A 22623-nucleotide genomic window follows, 5' to 3' on the forward strand; every position below is an offset into this window, starting at 1 on the left:
CCTTATATTTATTTGTAGGAAGGAACTGCAGATGCTGGTTTACACCGAAGATATACACAAAATCATAATAGTAGCCAAGTATATTTTGCAACATACGAGGAATTTGATTTGCCATACAGTCATACTGTATGAGCAACACGCCACCCAAATACATCTTTAACATGAACATCCACCACAGCGACTCCCCCATATTCCTCACTGTGATGGAAGGCAAAAAAAGCTTGAGCTTCTTCCCTTCTTTGTTCTCGGGGCGATCAAGCTCCTGCATCAAGGGGATCTCAGCTTACTCGCGCCTGGCGATCGGACCAGGTCGGGGCTGGTCGAACCTTCTGCGGCTTGGAGCTTCCCGACATCAGTGTCTACCCGAGACTGCGAGCTCCTCGATGGTGAAATCCGCAGGCCGCGGTTGGAGCGTCGATCCCAGGCAAGGGATCGCAGGCTTCGATGGTAAGTCCACGGCCCCGTGGTGGGGCTCAAAGTCAGTCACGAGCAAGGCCGACAGCTCCATGATGTTAGGCCAAGAACGACCGGAGATACGATCCGGAAAACAATCGCATCTCTGGCAAGGTAAGAGATTGAAAAATAAAGTTTCCCCCGCCCCCCTCCCCCCACCCCCCACATAAAACAAACCAGAGAACAATAACACATAATTTAAAAACACACAAAAAATAACAAAAAAGACGAAAAGACAGACCGTTGGCGAGGCTGTGTATCTGGAGAGACCCGAACGGTCACCCATTCTTTGTCTCCAGAGATGCCGCCTGTCCCGCTGAGTTACTCCAGCATTTTGTGTCTAGCAATGATGTACCACAGATGGGTTTCTGTGCAAGCTTGCAGCGGGACAATATTGAAGGATTATTCTTTAGCTTTATTCCCCTGGAAGGCCCTGGACAACGTTGGCCAAGCTGCATACCACGCTATGGCTTGCATTGCATTACATTGCAAGGGGCTGGACACCAAGAACCCAGAGAGGGAGAGGAGGGGAGAGAGTGAGTGACTACCACATAGCCATCCCCGGGCACTGAGCTAAGTCAACACCCACCCACACACACCCACCCACACACACATACATACACACTCACACACCCACATACACACACACCCACACACACATACATACACACACCCGCACACACATACATACACTCACACACCCACGCACACGCCCACACACACACCCACCAACCCACACGCCCACACACACCCACCCAGACACACACTCACACACCCACCCACACACCCACCCACGCACACACCCACCCACACACCAACCCACACATCCACACACATCCACCCACACACATCCACACACCCACACCCACGTACACACACACCCACCAACCCACACGTCCACACACCCACCCAGACACACACTCACACACCCACCCACACACGCACACACCCACCCACACACACAACACACCCACCCACGCACATCCACATACCTACACACACCCACATACATACCCACCCACATACACACACACGCATAATCACACACATACAAACACACATACAAACACACAAACACATACCACAGACACACACACACACACACACCCTGTCCCCGCCCACCTCATTATCATGCAAACCCCTCAGCCAATAGCCGCCGAGTGCGCCTGCTTAATATGCAGGTCGGCCCACCAACGGGCGGGCGCGGCGCCGCTGTTGCCAAGGGCGCAACGACCAATGGGAGGCGTCTCCGCTGTTGCCAAGGGCGCAGCGGCCAATGGGAGGTGCGGCCGCTGTTGCCAAGGGCGCAGCTACCAATGGGAGGCGGCGCCGGGTCGCTTGTTGATACATTTTTTTCTCGGTGCTCGTCCAATGAGAGGAGGACCGGCACAACCTAACGCGACTGTTGTGCCTGCGGGCCTCCCCATTGGACGGAAGGCGGCCGGTGCGTCACAATGCATCTGGGCTTGTCATCATGCTAGGTTGAGGTGAAGTGTACCAGCGGCTGCAACAAACTTGTCTCCTCTCCCCCTCAACTCACCCACAGTCTCCTCTGCACCCTCCATTTCCAATGCCCATGCATTAGAGGAGCAGAATTTATTTTTTTTGAAGCATCGCAAAAAAAAAATATTTTTATATAGCAATGGCATTTTTTAACATTCAAACCTTGCTGGAAGCAGCCGAGTACATCGAAAGAAGAGAGAGAGGTACAGGCGATTGCAGAATTCTCTCCTCCCCCACCCCCACTTCTTCTTAACCACACCAGTCGCAGACAGCTGCATCCCACCTATTTACAGTCAGATCTAGTGTGCACTCTCATTGTTTTTTTTTTGTTTGTTCCTTTTCTTTCGGTTGCAGAAGCAGAGCACGGTTATGCCTCGACGTTGCCTTGCGATGTCGAATTCAACAGGAAGAAAGGCAAAACGAAGAAAGCCCAAAATAACAGGTACTAACGACCAATAACGAGGAATTGCAGAAGAGGGGGTCGTATATGCGTGTTTGTGTGTGTTTTTTTGGCTCTTTAATCTTTGCCAGTCGCCATTTTCCCCCATTTGGGCTTGGCTATGTTATGATCGGATATAAACACTGCCACGCGTACAAGATCCACACGTACAGTTCCAGTGTCATTTTACGGGGCAGCTGCCTCCTTGCAGCTTTTCCACACCATTTCTCTCCATTATGCCCTTATTCCTTCCTCCCCTTCTCAGTACATTTAATTTCCAACTACCTCTTCCGAGCATATTTTCTTTTATAAAGAGAAACCTCAGCAATTACTATCTATCGCTCTTTCTCTCTTCACTGCAACTGGGATTAAAAAAATGCAAACATCAAGAGGTGGAAAGCATGCATTTTGCAACCAAAAAAATGCGATGTAATAACGCAACTGCTGCGAACAATCCAAATGATTTCACTGATTATCTCAGGTTTGTTATGGGTGATTTTGGTTTAAGGTAATCAGTTAGGATATAATCAGATGCAAAGTGAAAGGGCAGGTAGCTCTATCCGGCTGCATTGTCATTGCATCCTGTGCTTTTATTTAAGGAAAAGTGATTATTTTTTTTCTCCTCCAAGATTGTTTTTTTTGAGGCTCCCATTTTTTTTGTCTGTCGCTGAGCTCGGTGCTGCGCAGGCGCCCGGCGTCTGTTTGGGAGGCTGGAGCAGTGAGTCCGGGCTCCCTAATTGGGAAGCGCTTACGCTTGGTCCACGTTGGTTTATTTAACCCGTGCATGCTATCCATTGCAATTCTCTCTCACTGCAGTGAGTTGATTGCTTTAGTTTCCTAGCAACGGACAGCACAGAAGGCCGCTCAGACCGTCTTTGCCTGTAATCTATTCGATTGCATGCAACTTGCAATCTATTTTAATGCATTGATCTACGTTCCCCTTGAACGTTACGGCTTCCACCAATACCTTGCAGGCAATGAACTCGAATAATGAAAGGCCTAGATAGAGTGGATGTGGAAAGGACGTTTCCAGGAATGGGAGAGTCTAGAACCAGTCATAGCCTCAGAATAAAAGGATGTACCTTTAGGAAGGAGATTAGGAGGAATTTATTTAGTCAGAGGGTGGCGAATCTGTGGAATTCATTGCCACAGACGTCAGTGAAGCCCAAGACAGCCTCAGAATAAAAGGATGTACCTTTAGAATGGAGGTGGTTGCATTAAATATTATCAGTGCACCGCAGTCTGATTTTATTCATGTATAGTCTTTTCTTTCACTGCGTAGCACACAAACAAAAGCGTTTCACTGTACCTCTATACACGTGACAATAATAAACTAAACTGAAGGAGGAAATTTCTTTAGCCAGAAGGTTGTAAATCTGTTGAATTCATCTCCACAGACTGCTGTGGTGGCCAAGTAATTGGGTATTTTTAAAGCAGAGATTGCTAGGTTCTTGATTAGTAAAGGCGTCAAAGGTTACGGGGAGAAGGCAGGGGTTGAGAGGGGAAAATGGATCAGCCAGTAGACTTGTTTGACCGAATGGCCTAATTCTGCTGCTCTCTTATGGTGTAACTACAGCATGCAAACTTTCAGTGTAAAGATTAACAGACAGTGAATTCTACAGTATTGTTGCAAGGAACTGCAGATGCTGGTTTACAAAAAAAAAGACACAAACAGCGGCTCTGGAGAACATGAATAGGTGACGTTTTGGGTCAGAACCCTTCTTCAGACTGATTGTTGGGGGGAGGGGGGGGGGGGTGGAAGAAAGCTGGGTGGGAACAGGACAAAGCCTGGCAAACAATAGGTGGGTACAGGTGAGGGAGGTTTTGATGGGAGGACAAAGGCAGTGGAGCATGCAAGCTCTTAGTGTAAAGAGAAACAGGCAGTAAACTTTAGAGCATGCAAATATTCATAGGGCCATACAGCACAGAAACAGGCCCTTTGGCCTAACTTGTCCATGCCGACCAACATGCGCATCTGCCCTAGTCCCACCTGCCCGGGTTTGGCCCATATCGCTCTAAACCCTTCCTATTCATGTACTTGGCCAAATGTATTTTAAATGCTGTTATGGTAAATGCCTCAACTATGGCCCCTGCTTCTGATTTCCTCTACCCTGAATAAAAGACTCTGCATTCACCCTATTCCCTGCATGGTTTTATACACATCTAATACATCACCCCCTCATCCTCCTGCGCTCCAAGAAATATAGTCCTAGCCTACTCAACTTCTCCCTATAGCTCAGGCCCTCGAGTCCTGGCAACATCCTCATAAATCTCCCTTCGCATCCTTTTCAGCTTAACATCCTTCCTATGGTAGGGCGTCCAAAAGTCATCAACATCTTGTACAACTGTAGCACAACATCCCAACTTCTATACTCAATACCGTGACTGATTAAGACCAGCACACTAAAAGCCTCCTTCATCACCCTATCTACCTGTGATACCACTTTCGGGGAACGATGTACTTACACTCCAGGATCTCTCTAGTTTATAACGCTCCCCAGAGCCCTGCCATTCACTGTGATGATCCTGCGCTGGTTTGAATTCCCAAAACTCAACGTCTCACACGCATTAAACTCCATTGACCTTTCATCAGCCCACTTGCTCAACTGATCAAGATCCTGCTGCAATTCTTGCCCCCCAATTCCTCTGACAATTTTGCACCTCTGGTCATTGGCCTTACTCCCTCTCGGAACAGTCTCCCTCTCGTCTACACAATGTAAACTTCTCGTAATGTAAATACAGGTCCTACCACCGATTTACTGGCAACCGATGGTTTAGTGCCTCCTCTAATCTGGACAAAATTACGAGAGCACACTTGAAATCCCCCTCTGATGTCCCCCTGAAATTGTGCGACTCAGCCGGGTGAGGTGGCCGATCTCGACCTCATCGGGACTTCTGCGGCCGATCGGCGGGTAGGTTTTGCCGCCTGTGGCCAGGGCTCTGGAACTCCGGCCCGACCGGAGCCGGCAGATCTGTTCCCATAGCCGACTTTGCCGGCCGAATAACTAGACGGGTCTCAGGAAGAACCAATGTGAGCTTGGTGGACCATCTAAACATTTCCCTGTCACATATCATCAGTTGTCACATGTCTTCGGCCCCGTGAAATTTTTTGTACATACAGTCCAGTAAAATCATACTATGCATAAGCACAAACATTAATAAGTAGAGTGCAACAATTGTAGTGTAAGAATAACAGACCTTATGGAGGCAGTAGACAAATCACCATGTGAGTATAGAAGTTGGGAGATCAGGTTGAGGTTATATAAGACGTTAGTGAGGTCGCAGTTAGAGTATTGTGTTTAGTTTAGTTTTGAGATACAGCCCAGAAACGGGCCATTTGGCCCACCGTGTCCGCACTGACCAGCGATCCCCGTACATTAACACAAGCCGACACACACTGGAGACAATTTACACTTATGCCAAGTATACAAACCAATTAACATAAAACCTGTACGTCTTTGGCGTGTGGGAGGAAACCGAAGATCTCGGAGAAAACCCACGCAGTTACGGGGACAACGTACAAACTCCGTACAGACAGCGCCCGTCGGCAGATCGACCCCAAATCTCTGCCGCTGTAAGGCAGCAACTCTACCACTGTGCCACCCGTTCCGGGCACAATGTCATAGGAAAGATGTTGTCAAGCTGGAAAGAGTGCAGAGAATATTTACAAGGACTTTGCCAGGACTTGAGGGCTGAAGCTGTATGGTGAGGCTGAGCCAGCTAGGATTCAGTACCTTTGTGTGTGGGAGGATGTGGGGTGATCTTATAGAGGTGTCATGAGAGGAATAGATCAGGTAGACGCACAGTGTCTCTTGCCCAGAGTAGAGGAATCGTGAACCAGAGGACATAGGTTTAAGGTGAGGGGAGAAAGATTAAATAGGAGCCCGAGATGAGAGGTGACTTTTTTCACACAAAGGATGGTGGGTGTATGGAATGAGCTGTAGGAGGAGGTAGTTGAGAAGGAAGTACTATCGCAACGTTTAGGAAACATATAGACAGGCACATGGATAGGGCAGATTTAGAGGGATATGGGCCAAACGCAGGCAGCTGGGACTAGTGTTGGTGGTTGGTCGGTGTTTGCAAGTTGTGCCGAAGGGCCTTTTTCCACGCTGTATGACTAGGCACATTTCCACTGCCATCTTGTGCCTTTCGAGTATCAAGTTTTATAAAAGTACAGAGTCGTATCTTGGCATTAAGAGCACGTTGTCCTGGTGACAGCACTTGGCCTGTGTTGCAGGGGTCGGCCTGGATTGGCGATGCTGTCCGTCAGGTTTAATCCGAGGAGCATTTCTGTCGATCTGAAGCGGTAACTGTTTCTTTCCACGGATGCTGCCTGACCTGTCGAATGATTCCTGCAGTTTTTATTTTGTTTAGGGACACAGCATGGAAACAGCCCTTCATCTGCACGGACCATCAGCCAATCAGTTCCGCTAATCCTCCGTAGGGCTATTGAGACGGGCCCTTCGGCCCACCTTGTCCATGGCGACCAAGTTGGCACACTGGGCCAATCCTATTTGCCTACGTTTGGCCCATTGTCCTCTACACTCTTCGTATCTCTATAGCTGTCCAAAATTAGACACAAAGTGCTGGAGTAACTCAGCGGGTCAGGCAGCATCTCTGGAGAAAATGGATAGGTCATGTTTCAGTTTGGGACTTTCTTCAGTCTGACCCAACTGCTTGGCTCTAGGACATGGGAAGGGATCAGAAATCCCAGAGGAAGCCCACATGGCCATGGGGAGAAATGTCCGATTCATATCTAGTCCATCCCGGTCACTGGAATGCTGAGAACTATATTCTGCACTCTGTGTCTTCCCATTTGCTCAACCTATTGTCTTGGAGTTTGGCTTGATTGTATTTATGTGTGATATTATCTGATCTGATTGGATAGCGTGCAAAACAAAGCTTCTTACTGTACCTCTGCAATAATAAACGTAAACTTTAAGAGACTTACCAAGACGGGATCAGGACTGCTCCTTGTAGCTCAGGCCCTCAAATCCTGGCAAAATACTTGTAAATCTTCTCTGAACCCTTTCTAGCTTGACAACATCTTTCCCATAACATGGTGCCCAGAACTGAGGTCAGGATCGAACCGGGGTCTCTGGTGTTCTGAGACCATGGCTCTACCACTCTGCTGCAGTGGAATAGGTGACTGGGTCCGGTGAAGTTTTGGATATTGTGTGCGTTGAGTTGGTGGGACAACTGGCTAGGTTTGTAGACTGGACGTGTTGGTTTGTATTGGAATCCTCTAGGATTTCTACTAGGAGGTTGGTGAACCAACTGATGGGAAGATGGCTATCACAAAATTACAGCAGGCTTTTGATTAGATGGTTGCGTGGACTGGGGAATGGCTAATGGAGTTTAATGCAGAGAATGGTGCATTTTGGGACGTCAAACCAAGGCCAGACCTTCACTGAATGGCAGAGCTCAAAGGAGTATATATGTAGGAAAGAACTGCAGATGCTAGTTTAAACCGAAGATAGACACAAAGGTGGAGTAACTCAGCGGGTCAGGCAGCAACTGTTCCAGATGAGGTCTCATCAAGACTTTATTTTATCTGCAGGAAAATGCATTTATCCAAATTGTCTTGCAATAGAGGTCATCGTATTATAGTCGTAGAGTTATACAGCATGGAAACTGTCACTTTGGCCCAACTTGTCCATGCTGACCAAGATGCCCCATTTACACTAGAGTCTGCCTGCATTTGACCCATATCCCACTGGGCCATTCTTAGTCATGTGTGTGATTAAAAATATGAAAAATTGTGGAATACATCTCTTCTAATTCCGAAAGCATAACAGTATATTGTTTTGTACTATATATGACTTTTTTTTCAAAGTTTATCAAGTGAAATTTTAATGTTATGCTGACAATGTTTAGGGTCAGAGGTCAAACAGGGCTGGTCACGTGTGTGACATCACACGGAAGTATTTTTTTCATAACTCCGTTTTATCTTACAAACTGAATTTTTAAAAGCTAGAATGGTCATATCTTTAGCAGACATGTATTGTAGTTCTGTAGGTAGGAAAATAGCAATGAATAAGATTAATCTCTTACAATCATTTTTTAATGTGATGACATCCGGTCACGTGTGTGACGTTTTGGTTCGCTTTCCACAGAATGGCCCCACTGCACCTTTTCTATCCATGTATCTCCCAATTTTTTTGTAACATGTTGTTCTTGAACCTGCTTCAGCCATCTCCTCTGCACATGTATAGAGTTAAGGGCTAAATGAGGGCAGGTGTGGGACTAGAGTAGAGGGGGCATCTTGGTCAGCATGGACGAGTTGTGCTGAAGGGCCTGTTTCTGTGCTGTATCACTATGAAAGTCTGCGTGCACTAAAATCTGTTTCTAGTTGCTCTTTACTTGCATACTCCACTGTCTTTGTCCACCCATCCGCTCATCAAAACCCCCCACACCTGTATCCACCTATCACTTGCCAGGCCTTGTTCCACCCTTACCTCTCTTCCAATTTCTCCCCCGCTTCTACAATAAGCCTGAAGAAGTGTCCCGACCCGAAACGTCACCTGTCTGTTCCCTTCCACGGAAGCTGCCTGCCTGACCCGCTGAGTTCTTCCAGTACTTTGTGTTTTTTTCCTCCAGCTCGTTGTTCAGCTGCCCTAACCCCAAGACTATGTCTGACTGTGACATGTAGGCTGGAGGTTGAGGAGAGACCTGATAGAAGTTTACACAAATGAGAGGCATTGATAGAGTAGAAAGCCAGAGCCTTGCCACCAGGGTGGAACATTCAAATGCTGGCGGGCACAGCTGTATGGTGTGAGGGGCAGTGTCTAATGGAGCTGGATGGTGGGAAGCTTTTTTTTTTACACAGAGAGTGGTGGGTGCCTGGAATGCATTGCCAAAGTGGTGATAGAGATAGATATGATTGTGGCATTTAAGAGGCTTTTAGATAGACACATGGATATGCAGAGGGAGAATGGTGGGATATGGATTTTGTGTAGGCAGAGATCAATTGAGCTTGGCATCGTGATGGTTGGTGTCTGGAATGTGCTGCCAGGGGTGACGGTGGAGGCAGATAAGAATTTTTCAAATAGTGCGTAGCACCCTTCACAGGCAACCATTCTGTCCATCTTTGGGTACTATCCCATCCGCCTGGGAAGGATGTGCTGGAGGGGGTCCAGAGGAGGTTTAAGAGAATGATCCTAGGGATGAGAGGGTTAACGTATGAGGAGCATTTGAACGCTCTGGGCCTGTACTCGCTGGAGTTTAGAAGGAGAAGGGGGGATCTAATTGAAATAAAAGGACGTACCTTTAGAATGGAGATGAGGAGGAATTTCTTTAGTCAGAGAATGGTGTATCTGTGGAATTCATTGCCACAGATTGCATTGGAGACCATTGTGTATTTTTAAAGTGGAGATTGATAAGTTTGTGATTAGTAAGGCTGTAAACGGTCACAGGGAAAAGGCAGGAGAATGGGGCTGAGAGGGGAAAATAGTTCAGCCACGATAGAATGGCGGAGTAGACGATGGGCGAATGGCCTTATAATCCACTTCCAGCTTAGCATTCTGTGGTGTGAATGCTCCTGTTAACCTTCTCTACACTGTCTTGTTGGGGCCATCAGCTGATTTTCTACAATAATATTCTTCCCTTGAAGCCTCTTTGAGGTGGTCTTATGGAGGTGTATGAGATCATGAGAGGAATAGATCAGGTAAATGAACACTTTTATCCAGAGTAGGGGAATCTAGAACCAGAGGACATGGGTTTAAGGTGAGGGAGTAGTTGAGGCAAGTACTATCGCAAAGTGTAACATACATTTAGACAGGTACATGGATAGACAGGTTTGGAGGGATATGGGCCGAACTCAGGTAGATGGGACTAGTGCAGATGGGGCATTTTGGTTGGTGTGGGCAAGTTGGGCCGAAGGGCCTGTTTCCATGCTCCGTGTCTCTGTGACTCCCACGTTGTAATGAGTTTCTTATTTTTTTTGTTCCAGGTCCTCGCACAATGAGTTGGAAAAGCACAGGTGAGTGCGGAGCAGTTGTGAATGGAAGTTGTGGCCAAACCCACAGCCTTGCTATCAGCCGCCGATTGGATGGCAACTGTTGAGGGCCGCATTATAGAGTCACACAACATGGAAACAGGCCCTTCGTTCCCACTCACCCATGCTGACCACGATGCCCCATCTAACATAGTCCCATTTGCCTGCGTTTGCCACATATCCCTCGAATGTCTTTTAAATTGTGTTATAGCACCTGCCACAACTACCTCCTCCTCTGGTAGCTCGTTCCATACACCCACCATCTTCTGAGTAAAAAAGTTTCCCCTCGGGTTCCTATTAAATGTTAGAGATTTGTGACCTTTAAAAGGCATTTGGACAGATATATTAGAGGAAGGTTTTAGTGGGCTATTTGGATAGGAAGGGCTCAGAGGAATATATGGATAGTTGTTCAAGGGATATGGACCAAAGGGACTAGCCCAATATACCAACTTGGTTGGCATGCTCAAGGTGGGCCGAAGGGCCTGTTTCAATGCAGCTCAGCCCTATGACCCCACATAGTTGGAGTGGTACGGATATAACATTAAACTAATTGGAGCTTAGCCTACTTGAGAAAATGTTGTCATGTTTTTATTGACAATGCATGAGAGGGGTGTGAGGAGAGGTTTCAAGAAAGGTAGACTGATTTGTGAATGGAAAAGGATATGGTGGATGGAATATAATACGGAGGAAAGTGACGTGGTCATTTCGGTGTCAAAAATAGAAAATTGAGATATTTTTAAACGTTGAGAGATTAAAAGATGTTTAGAGATGCTGGATATCTTCATGGATCATTGCGGGTTGGCACACAGCAAGCTGGAAAGGGTGCGGAGAAGATTTACGAGGATGTTGCCAGGACTCAAGGGTCTGAGCTATAAGGAGAGGTTGAGCAGGCTGAGACTTTGTTCCATGGAGCGCAGGAGGCTGAGGGGTGATCTTACAGAGATGTATAAAATCATGAGGGGAATAGATAGGGTAAACACACAGAGTCTTTTACCCAGGGTAGGGAAATCGAGAACCAGAGGACTTGGGTTTAAGGGGAAAGATTTAATAGGAACCTGAGGGTCAACTTTTTCACATGATGCGGGGTGGGTGCATGGAATGAGCTGCCAGAGGAGGTGGTTGAGGCAGGTACAATAACAACATTTAAAAGACCATTTGGACAGGTACGTGGAAAGGAAAGGTTTAGAGGGGTTTGGGTCAAATGCAGGCAGGTGGGACTTGCGTTGTTGGGGCATCTTGGTCAGCATGGACCCGAAGTGCCTGTTTCCATGCTGTATGACTCTAATCCGATGGCCTTTAATGCAAGACAATGAGCAAAAACACTGGAGAAAGGAGCTGCAGGTGCTGGTTTATACCAAAGATGGACACGAGTTGCTCGAATAACTCAGCGGGTCAGGCAGTATCTCTGGAGAAAACAGATGGATCCCAATCTGAAAACGTCACCAATCCTTTTTCTCCAGAGATGCTGCCTGAACTGCTGAATTACTCCAGCATTTTGTGCCTATCTTTGAGTAAAAGCATCTTCCTGTAGTTAAAATGAAGTCTGGATGAGACCTCATCTGGAACAATGTCAAAGGGTCTCACAGAGAAAATCATTGCATCTGTGTGTTTAGTTACAGTCCCTTGTCATATGCAAAGATCTGTTCCCTTCTGATCTTCCAGCTTCCCCTCTTGTAGCAGTGGATTTCTCCACCCCCCCCCCCAGTCCTTTATTTTATTCCTTTGACCCCTCCACTGATGACAGGAGCTGGCTGGGTTAGAAGGCTGCGAACTTCAACAGCTTGGACAGATTTAGATTGTTTTCTCTGGAATGCGAGAGGTTGAGGGGAGACCTGATAGAAATATATACAATTATGAGAGGCGTAGATATTGTAGATAGATTTCGTTTCCCAGGGTGGAAATATCAACGGACCAGAGGGCATAGTTTTAAGGTTAGAGAGGCAGAGTTTAAAGGAGATGTGTGAGGCAAATTATTTACACAGAGGGTGGCGGGTGCCTGGAACGTGCTGCCAAGGGTGGTGATGGAAGCTGATACGTTAGTGATGTTAAAGAGGCTTTTGGATAGGCACGTGGATGTGCGGGGAAATGGAGGGATATGGATCACGTGCAGGCAGAGGAGATCGGTTTAACTTGGCATCATGTTTGGCACCGAAATTGTTTACAGGAGATGGGCGGCATGGTGACGCAGCGGAAGAGTTGCTGCCTTACAGCGCCAGAGACCCGGGATCGTTTCTGACCATAGCTGCTGTCTGTATGGAGTTGCAGGGAGTGGAGGGATGGATCATGTGCAGGCAGAGGAGATCGGATTAATTAGCATGGACTCTTTGGGCGGAAGGGCCTGTGGCCGTGCCGCTCGCCGTTCTAATCCGGGCTTCCCTCCCTTTGCAGAAGAGCCAAGTTGCGGCTGTACCTGGAGCAGCTGAAGGAGCTCGTACCACTCGGGCCGGACAGTTCCAGACACACCACGCTCAGTCTGCTCAAACGAGCGCGCACTCACATCAAGGTAACTCCCCTTCACTCGCCCCTCCCTCAATGGAGCTTCCCCCCCCTCCCCCTGCCTCTCCACAGCCGTTTATGGCAATGATCCCACAGATTCACCACCCTCTCGCCGGTCATCTGGTCTGAGACCCTCCCATGAGCAGAAACGCCTTCTCCACATCTACTCTGTCCAGGACTGTGGACAGCGACAGGCAGACAGAGGGACACGTGCACACGCAGAGACACGCGCAGACACAGGGACACAGAGGCACGCACGTGGGCATGCGCGTGCACAGGCAGACACATAAGCGCACATACACACTGTGGGGGGGAGGGGGGGGTACGGGGAGAGTGTCTTGCAGTGAGGGAGAGGTGGGGCGCAGAGTTGTACATTTTACATGTGTTGTGGTCTTTGGGCCGTGCCATCTCTCACCCCCCTCTCTCTCTCTCTCTCTCTCCCCCCCCCCTGCGGGCCGGGCAGAAGCTGGAGGAGCAGGACAAGAAGGCCGTGCACCAGAAGGAGCAGCTGCAGCGAGAGCGTCGATACCTGCGTCGTCGCCTGGAGCAGCTGGCGGTGCAGGGGCTGGAGCGGCTCCGCACCCACAGCCTGGGGTCCAGCGTGTCCACCGACCGCAGCGACCACAGCGACTCCGAGCAAGGTCAGTGTGTGTGACCCCCCCCCTCCTGTCCCCTCACCCCTCCCTGCTCCGCACCCACACTGGGACCGCAGCGACTCCGAGCAAGGTCAGTGTGTGTGACCCCCCTCCCGTCCCCTCACCCCTCCCTGCTCCGCACCCACACACTGGGACCGCAGCGACTCCGAGCAAGGTCAGTGTGTGTGACCCCCCTCCCATCCCCTCACCCCTCCCCGCTCCGCACCCACACACTGGGACAACAGCGACTCCGAGCAAGGTCAGTGTATGTGACCACCTGCCCGGCTCCCCCTTCACACCCACAGCCAGGGCTCCAGCATGTCCACCAACCGCAGCGACTCCAAGCAAGGTCAGTGTATGTGACTCTGGCGGACCAGACCCTCCCTCAGCTCTTTCCCCCCCCCCCCTCCGTTTCCCCCCAAGGTCAATGTGTGTCGCCCCCACCCAGCTTCTACTCCCCCGTCCCCTCACCTGCAGTAACTCAGCGGGTCAGGCAGCATCTCTGGAGAAAAGGAATAGGTGACATTTCGGGTCGGGATCCTTTTTCAGGGGGAGGGGAGTGGAGGGGGGGCGGAGAGAGATGAGGGTTTTCTCGGCTTCTCTCGGAAAACCCGAGTCGCGAGCGTACATCCCTCCACCTCCCTCCCCTCCCCCTCCCTACCCCCCCTCTCCCCCCTTCCGCCCTCTGCCTCCCCCCCCGCCCCCTGTGTGTGTGGGGGTAGTTAGTGTGTGTGTGACGCCGCAGGTCCCCCCCCCCCGCAACCACGCGTTGAGGGGACAGGACCCAACGGGTCCTCCTTGGTCTAGTATATATATATATATATATATACACATACACTGAACTTGTGTTTATTATGTTATTTACAGTGTAGTATGTTTAGATATTCTGTAGTGCTGCTGCAAGTAAGAATGTAAATGCTCTGTGTGGGACATATGACATTAAATCCTCCCATGTGCTTCCACACAGAGGCGGACGTGGACATTGAAGGGATGGAGTTTGTGCCGGGCGATTTGGACAGCGTGGGCAGTGGCAGCGACGTGGACGATCGCTACAGCTTCCGCAGCAGCTCCAGCGACAGTGGCTACGCTGACTCCCGCACCATCATCCCCCGCCTCTCATAGTGGCCGGTGGGGCCATGCGGGGCGGAGTGGGGCTCGCACCACATCCTCCTCTCCCTCTTTTCTTCTCTCTGTCTCTCACATCCTCCACCACCATCTCCTACCTGAGCAGACCCTCTCTTGGACTGGACAGGACTCACCTGGACCGGACCAGAGCCCACTGATTGACAGTGGATCCCAATCCTGCCTCCACCCCTTCCGGAGTGGAGTCAACCGGACTGGGTCCTGGTGCCTCTGGAGCGGATCCCGCCACCCCTTCCAGACCTACACGTAGTGGACCCCTCCCATCCTGGAGTGGAACTCGTCCCACCCCTCCCTCCCAGAACAGAACACATCTTGCCCCATCCCACCCCTCCCTCCCACGGCAGACTCTCTCTCCCTCCCACCTCGTGGAAACAAATAACTGCAGATGCTGGTTTATACCAAAGATAGACACAAAATGCTGGAGTAACTCCGCGGCTCAGGCAGCATCTCTGGAGAACATGCATAGATGGTGTTTTGGGTTGAGACCCTTCTTCAGTCACCGATCTTTGCTCTCCACATACGACGGCACAGAGATGTAGAGGTAGAGTTGCTGCTTTACAGCGCCAGAGGTCCGGGTTTGATCTTGACTACGGGTGCTGTCTGTACGGAGTTTGTACATTCTCCCCGTGACTCCGTGGGTTTTCTCCGGGTGCTCTGGTTTCCTCCCACACTCCAAAGATGTGCAGCTTTGGGGGTCAATTGGCTTCGGTGAAGATTGTAAATTGTCCCGAGTGTATATGATAGTGTTAGTGTATGGAGATCGCTGGTCGGAGCAGACTCAGTGGGCCGAAGGGCCTGTCTCCATGCTGTACCTCTAAACTAAACTAAATTAGGTACAGCTGCCTGACCTGCTGAGTTACTCCAGAACTTTGTGTCTATCCACACTCACCACTCTCCCCCTCCCTCCCCCCCCCTTCCCCATCTACATCAGACTCTCCCCTCAGACAGTGGACTGGACCCTGTCTGATTTTGGCTGACTGTCACGAGGAAGGTGGAGAGAATATCAGCAATAACAAGGTGCTGGGATTGTGGACCCTGCTCTAATGATTATCCTCACAAGCAGAGCCTCGATTTAAGCCGCTTGGTCTGGTAAGCCCATGATAAAGGCAGGAGCGATCAGTGGGGCTGAATCTGTTCCCTCTCGGGCTTTCCCCGGGGGCGGTCAGTCTCCCACCTCTCTCCCGTCACATATCTTCATCGGCTTCCCCACAGACAGGATCCTTCCTTTGGGATGAGCGGGGCGTTCTGCCAAGGGTGTGACGGGTCCTCCTTGTCGTCCTGCAGATGCTGGGGGTGTCGCACAGAACATTTTACAGTGCCGCACCGCCCAGCTACCGAGCTCGCATCCTTTACATCGTTCCTGTCCCAGCTATACGGGCTGCTTCTACGCTCTGCTTGGTGTTACTCATTAGAGCATGGCCTTCCAGACGACACGACCAATTCTTTTTTTTTTTTAAACGTACGAGTCTCTAGAGAGGTCTCTTCAAACAAAAAACATTAGTCGAGTAATTTTAACCGGTGTAGTTTCGAATTTCCTGTATCAAAATTTTGTATTATATTTTCCTAAATGTTATCTAAACTGTGCTTGTGGGGGGAAGCGGGAGGGGTGAGGAAAGGGGGGGAATGTCTCCGCACTTGAGTAGCTTTTCTCTTTTACTTTCTTTCTCTTTCTTTCTCTCTCTTTCTCTATCTTTCTCTTTCTCCCTCTCTTTCTCTCCTTGACTTTTCCTTCTCTCCCTTTTTCTCTCTTCTCTTCTCTCTCTCTCTCTCTCTCTCTCTCTTTCTCTCTCTCTCATCTCCCTCCATCTTTCTCTGCCGCTGGCCATTTCTCAGGGGCGCCTGCACCCGATCTCGACTTTCTCCCCGACCCCGTTCTCCGCCCCCTCACCGCCAACTCTCAGAAAACCGATGAGATAATTCTCGGCAGCTCACTAGACCTTGTTTATTTGCACTCTCCAACTGACTGTTCCCTGCCCCTCCTGTCCTGCAGCGGGTGGGCTGGTAGTAATGGGGGGATTATCACTCTGTGACCCCTCCCCCGTGCAGGGTTCAGTCCAAGGTTAGAACATGGCAGCTGTATTTTAGAAAAAAAGGCCTTTTTAAACGTATGCTCTTACAATATAGTGTTAATACTGGACCAGTAATTAAACGACACTATCGGAAGCAGACAGTGCAGAGCATAGTGACAGGGTGCCGATTATACTGCAGCGTTTGTTTCGGAGTTTGTCCTGAGTTTATCCTGTCCTGTCTTTGCCTGGTCCACCGTAGTTTCCGAGTTTCAAAAGCAATAGAGGTTTCACCTTTGTCATACTCTCACAACTGTTAATAGGATCACATTTTGCAATCCATCCCCCTGTTCCCTCAACTGTGGGGACGGTCGGATCAGAACCAGTCTCCGCACAGGGAGTCCATGGCAAGGGCCAAGTGCTGTAACCCTCTCGCCCGGGCCCCTCACCTCCCAAACAGGAATCCGGCCCAAACTAACCAGGAGTGTAGGAAGGAACTGCAGATGCTGGTTTATGCTGAAGAAAGTGCTGGAGTAACTCGGCGGGCAGACAGCATTTCTGGAGGACATGGATAGGTGAGGTTTCGGGTCGGAACTCTTCAGAAGAAGATGATGCTCTGAAGAAGGGTCTTGACTCGAAAAGTCACCTATTCCTTTTATGCCTGACCTGCTTAGTCAGTTTGTGTCCATCGTCCAAATTAGCGAGGGTTTGCTGTGCAGGTTGCAGAGAGGGGCGGGAGGCAGTGGTGGTACTGGGAGAGTCCGTTTTCCACCGATTGTGCCTCAGGAAGCTGTTTCTGAACAGGATAAAAATGTAACCATCCTCCCCTCCTGTTTCTGGCTTAGACCCTCCCTGAAACGGCACTTCCTGGCCTTCCACTGAGCCTTGAGCAGCACGGTGGCGTAGCTGGTAGAGCCACTGCCTCATAGCGCCAGAGACCCGGGTTCAATCCTGACCTCGGGTACTGTCTGTGTGTGGAGTTTGCACGTTCTCCCTGTGACCGCGTGGGTTTCCTCCAGGTGCTCCGGTTTCCTGCCACATTCCAAAGTCGTGAGGGTTTGTAGGTTAATCGGCCGCTACATGTTGCCCCCTATGTGTAGGGAGTAGATGAGAAAGTGGGATTACGTAGAACTTGTGTGAACGGGTGATTGATTGATGGTCGGCGTGGTAGGGCCTGTGTCCGTGCTGTATTTCTGAACTAAACTAAAAAAGGTGCGTTGCCTTGTGGTATCCTGAATGGATGGGGTAACTGTTGTAAAAGGAGTCGTCCATTTAAGACGTAGGTGTGGCAGAGTTTATTTGGGTGGAGGGGCTATAAGTCTCTTCCACAGAGGGCAGTGGAGGCAGAGTTGACTGAGGTGGAGCAGGGGATGGATCCGTGGGTGAGCGAGAGGCTGAAAGTTTATGGGGGGGGGTGAAAGGTTGCTGCGGTTGACTGGGCTTTGCAGAGTTGAAGTTGCAGTCAGAGCCGTCACCTTATCGAGAGGTTGGGCCCTTTTCTGGAGCGGTCTGCATTGAGTAAAAGTGAAGAGGAGGGTGGTTTTGAGGTGGAAATGGCATGGCTGCTAGTGGGCTAGTTTTGAAGCTGGAGGTGCCGAACGGCCTGAGGGTGGTGTATGTGTGTGGGGTGAAGGGGGAGATTAAGGATGCTGCAGGGTTGAAGAAAGTTGTGGGTGCAGAGTTGAGTTGAGTGGACATCTATCTGCTGTGGGTGGTCTCTGTGCGTTGGGATTCGTCGGGCAGGGCACAGGAGATGGCTGGCACCCTGGACTTTAGTCTCGGGTGGGGAGGCGGGGGGAGTGTGTATGCCTGTGTAGAGAGAACGTGTCTCGATCACAGGGAAAGTAGTAGGAAGGAACTACAGATGCGTGTTTACACTGAAGATGGATACAAAATGCTGAAGTAACTCAGCGGGTCAGGCAGCATCTCTGGAAGGAAAGAAATAGGTGATGTTGGTCGGGGCCCTGCTTCAGACAGATGCGGGAGGAAACTGGCCAAAACCCACGTGGTCACGGGGAGTACGTGCAAACTCCACGCACAGAGAGCACCCAACTGTCTTCCCATTTGAAGAAAGGTCCCGACCCGATATGTCGCCTCCTCTCCAGTGTTGCTGCCTGACACGCTGAGTTACTCCAGCACTTTGTGTTTATCCTGAGGAATGTAGGGATGGCTTTGCCCGTCCTCGCCGAGCCGCTCCAGAGAGGACACCCTTGACTTGTAGATCTCCTGAGTTCTCTCCCAGCCTGGCAGAAGCAGCTACCTGCCTCCCAAAACTAGCCCTCACGTCCACCCTCAGTAACCGGCACCTTGAGTGTGTGTGTGTGTGTGTGTGGGTCGGGGATATTTAGCCTCTCGCCCCCCCCCATCGGATAATGAGGGACCTGAGATCAAGAGTTTGTTGTTCAACGAGTTGCTGGGGCTACAATTCCTTCCAGGGTAGATTGGCCTGAAGATCATTCCCAAAGGTCACCAAGGTTGGCCGTGCACTCTGAATCCCCTCGGAAGTTGGCCACGAAGAAGCAATTCTGTGTTAGACTTGAGCCAAGTGCTGTGGACTCCATCGCCAGTTGGACTCTCAATTTAATGTCTTCCATTAACTTTGAACTGCCTAATAACCAGTTGTGTGCGAGTCGTATAGCAGGGATGCAAGCACGGGCGTGGTGGGCCGAATGGCCCGTTTCTGCACTGTACAACTCCTCGGCTGGAAGTGACCGAAGGAACAAGCCCCACTATAGGGACGCACGCCCTCCCTCAGCCCCAAGACCGGACTTCGGCCTAGTTCCCCCACTCCAACCTGCTCAGGCCGCAAGGATGACTGCCAACCCGTACATTTTCTTCTAAACGTGAAATAGGAAACTTTAGCAGTGACGCATATTTTCTATTTTTGTTGCTTTCTCCAGGGTGGAAGAGGAAGGGTTGTTGTGTGGTGGGACTGGGGCAGGAAATGTAGACTTTATATTTTAAAACAGGTCTCCAAGAGGCCAAACCCCGTTCCATCCATTTGTACAATTGATGATTGCCAAGCATTTAGACCGTTGATTTAGTTTTTTGTATCAATTGGTGAAGATCCTTGGTGGTCTCTGGTGGCTCCTGGGCTGTTGGAGACGGGGAAGGTTGATGCAGTATTACAGCGTCGAATTTGTTCCATAATCACTGTTTTTTTTAAAGAATAGACTTTTTTCTATAAAAAGGTAAAGTGATGGTATATTCTGTCAAGCTTCTGTGTCTTCCATCCAATGGAAGAGGGAAGCTGGAGTGAAACATTTTGAGGCATTGGGTATTGTGACTTGGAAGAGTGTCTCTTGCTTCGGTGGAATGGTGGGATTGAGAACGCTCTCCTCGTCTTTTGATGAACGAGATTCGAAGGGAGGGTGATTGGGGGTGTGTGGAAGGGAGCGTGGAGAACTCCCGAATATGTCGTTCTTCACCCCCTCCCCTCCTTTCAGTCTGAAGAAGGGTCCTGACCCGAAACGTCGCCCATCCTTCTCCAGAGATGTTGCCTGACCCGTGGAGTTACTCCAGCACTTTGTGTCTTATCTTCTTGTCTATTACCCCAAAAGGGCAGGTTGGCCACTTGGGTTGGGAGGCGTCGGTGGTTCCCAGTGTTGGCGAAACAGATTCACTTGCCATGGGGTTGTCCGCGGGGGTGGGGAAGAGGACATCAAGGAGGCCTTTGCGAATGGCTTGAGGTGCACTGGAAGGGCTGTGTGTGGGAGACTTGTGAATATGTACTGTTAAGGAACTCTTGACCTGTCAGTATAGAATGCTTTATATAGCTCCTAAGATGTATAATATAAATTCACACATTCATGGTGCTGGCTACCTTCTGTAGCACAGTGAAGGTAATGTGTTGTATCATTCTTTCATTGTAATATAATAAAACATTTTTTTACATCATTTGGTCTGAGCTGTTATTCCTAGAAGAAGAATATGCAATAAAGTCCCTCTTCGTCCTTCCCAGCTGCCATCAGGCAACTGAACCATCCTACCAACAACTTGAGAGCTGTCCTGAGCTACCATCTACCTTACTGGGGACCCTCAGACAATCTTTGATCAGACTTTACTGGCTTTATCTTGCACTAAACGTTATTCAAGTTATTCCCTTTATCATGTATTTGTACACTGTGGATTGCTCGATTGTAATCATGTATTGTCTTTCCGCTGGCTGGTTAGCACGCAACAAAAGCTTCCCACTGTCCTCGGTACACGTGACAATTAGGGTACAGGCGCAGAGCTGTCAAACGCTCTATCCCTGAAGGGCCTGTTACCGTGCTGTCTTGAGTCTGATGCTCTACAATGGAACATGATACTTGGAATACTTGGCAGATCGGGCAACGTCCGTGAAACAAGGAATAGTTGAAGTGTTTTAGGTCAATCACATCTCTTTGGAAATGGGGGATGTTAAATAAAATGGATTATGGGATAGAGAGCAGTGAGAGAGGCATAAGGGACAATGTGATTCATGTTGTGGCTGAGAGGTTGGGAAAGCTGTGATCTGCCAGGACCAGGTAGTAGTCATACAGGATGGAAACAGGCCCTTCAGCCCAACACGTCCATGCTGACCAAGATGCCCCATCTAAGTTTGTCCATTTGCCCGCATTCTTTTAAAACCTCTTGCCAAGACTGTTAAAGAATTAAAAGTTTTCTCCCCTGGGGTATATTAAAAAAAAAGGATCAATTGAAGCTTTTTTCAAACTGATATTTCTCCATTTGTGACAACAGATTATGCTTCACTAGTGCTGCATGTCGACCAAGATGCCCCTTCTGTGCCAAAGTTGAGCCCAAAGTCCTGTTTCCATGCTGTATGACTCTAATAAGAACGTTTGGGCAGGGGCATTGATAGGAAATGTTTTAGGGGGGGGGGGGGGATTATGGTCCAAATTCAGGCAAATGGAACCAGTTTAGATGGATGCTGTGTGTAAGAAGGAAATGCAGATGCTGGTTTACACCATAGACACACAATACGGGAGTAACTCAGCGGGACAGGCAGCACCGCTGGAGAAGGAATGGGTGATGTTTCCGGTCAAGACCCTTCTTCGGACTGAGTCGGGAGTGGGAAACTAGAGATATGGAAAGGTACAAAGACCATGTAAGGTGTGAAAATGGACAGATCAAAGAAGAACAAGGAAATGTCCAATGGCTCATTGTTAGTTGAGGGGGAGGTGACAATTGGGTATACAAACAGTAAAATTAATCGAGCACAGTGAAACGAGTAGGATAACTAGGATAGAAACATAGAAAATAGGTGCAGGAGTAGGCGATTCTGCCCTTCGAGCCTGCACTGCCATTCATTATGGTCATGGCTGATCATCCAACTCAGTATCCTGTACCTGCCTTCTCTCCATACCCCCTGATCCCTTTAGCCACAAGGGCCACATCCAACTCCCTCTTAAATATAGCCAATGAACTGGCCTCAACTACTTTCTGTGGCAGAGAATTCCACAGATTCACCACTCTCTGTGTGAAAAATAATGTTCTCATCTCAGTCCTAAAAGACTTCACCCTTGACAGTCCTAAAAGACTTCCTTAAACTGTGACCCCTTGTTCTGGACTTCCCCAACATCGGGAACAATCTCTTGCATCTAGCCTGTCCAACCCCTTAAGAATTTTGTAAATTTCTATAAGATCTAGGGCATGAATGTCTTTCCTCAGATTAGGAGACCAAAACTGTACGCAATACTCCAGAACCAAAGTAGTTATTCAATTGGTCTGCCATGTCCTTGTTCCCCATGATCAATTCACATGTTTCTGACTGCAAGGGACCTACATTTGTTTTAACTAATCTTTTTCTCTTCACATATCTATAAAAGCTTTTGCAGTCAGTTTTTATGTTCCCTGACAGTTTTCTTTCATATGGGGTAGGGCCAGAGATAGAGGGAGAGAGAGAGAGAGAGAGAGAGAGAGAGAAAGAGAGGGAAAGCTTGGCAGGATCGGGCAGATCTTGAAGTTAGA

The 22623-nt window shown here is 49.3% G+C and overlaps 1 protein-coding gene across 2 annotated transcripts; it reads left to right on the plus strand.

Moving 5' to 3' along the window:
• Positions 1-1896: 1896 nt before the first annotated feature.
• Positions 1897-16749, plus strand: mxd4 (MAX dimerization protein 4). 2 transcript variants are annotated; one of them, XM_033018388.1, is made up of 6 exons: positions 1899-2159; positions 2311-2398; positions 10347-10376; positions 12780-12894; positions 13351-13528; positions 14490-16749. In XM_033018388.1, the coding sequence occupies exons 1-6, from the start codon at positions 2096-2098 to the stop codon at positions 14642-14644; spliced, it is 630 nt and encodes a 209-aa protein (XP_032874279.1). In that variant the 5' UTR covers positions 1899-2095; the 3' UTR covers positions 14645-16749. The 2 variants fall into 2 exon arrangements, with proteins under 2 accessions (XP_032874278.1, XP_032874279.1); XM_033018387.1 differs by lacking the exon at positions 13351-13528 and having other exon boundaries at positions 1897-2159; positions 14490-15021.
• Positions 16750-22623: the final 5874 nt, after the last annotated feature.

Source organism: Amblyraja radiata, chromosome 3, assembly GCF_010909765.2.
Source record: "Amblyraja radiata isolate CabotCenter1 chromosome 3, sAmbRad1.1.pri, whole genome shotgun sequence".
In the NCBI taxonomy this organism is placed as follows: domain Eukaryota; kingdom Metazoa; phylum Chordata; class Chondrichthyes; order Rajiformes; family Rajidae; genus Amblyraja; species Amblyraja radiata.

Coding starts and splice junctions, on each gene's coding strand:
- mxd4 (XM_033018387.1), top strand. CDS start 2,096: ATGGCATTTTTTAACATTCAAACCTTGCTGGAAGCAGCCGAGTACATC. Junction 2,399..10,346: donor AAGAAAGCCCAAAATAACAG/GTACTAACGACC, acceptor TTTTTGTTCCAG/GTCCTCGCACAATGAGTTGG. Junction 12,895..14,489: donor GAGCGCGCACTCACATCAAG/GTAACTCCCCTT, acceptor GCTTCCACACAG/AGGCGGACGTGGACATTGAA.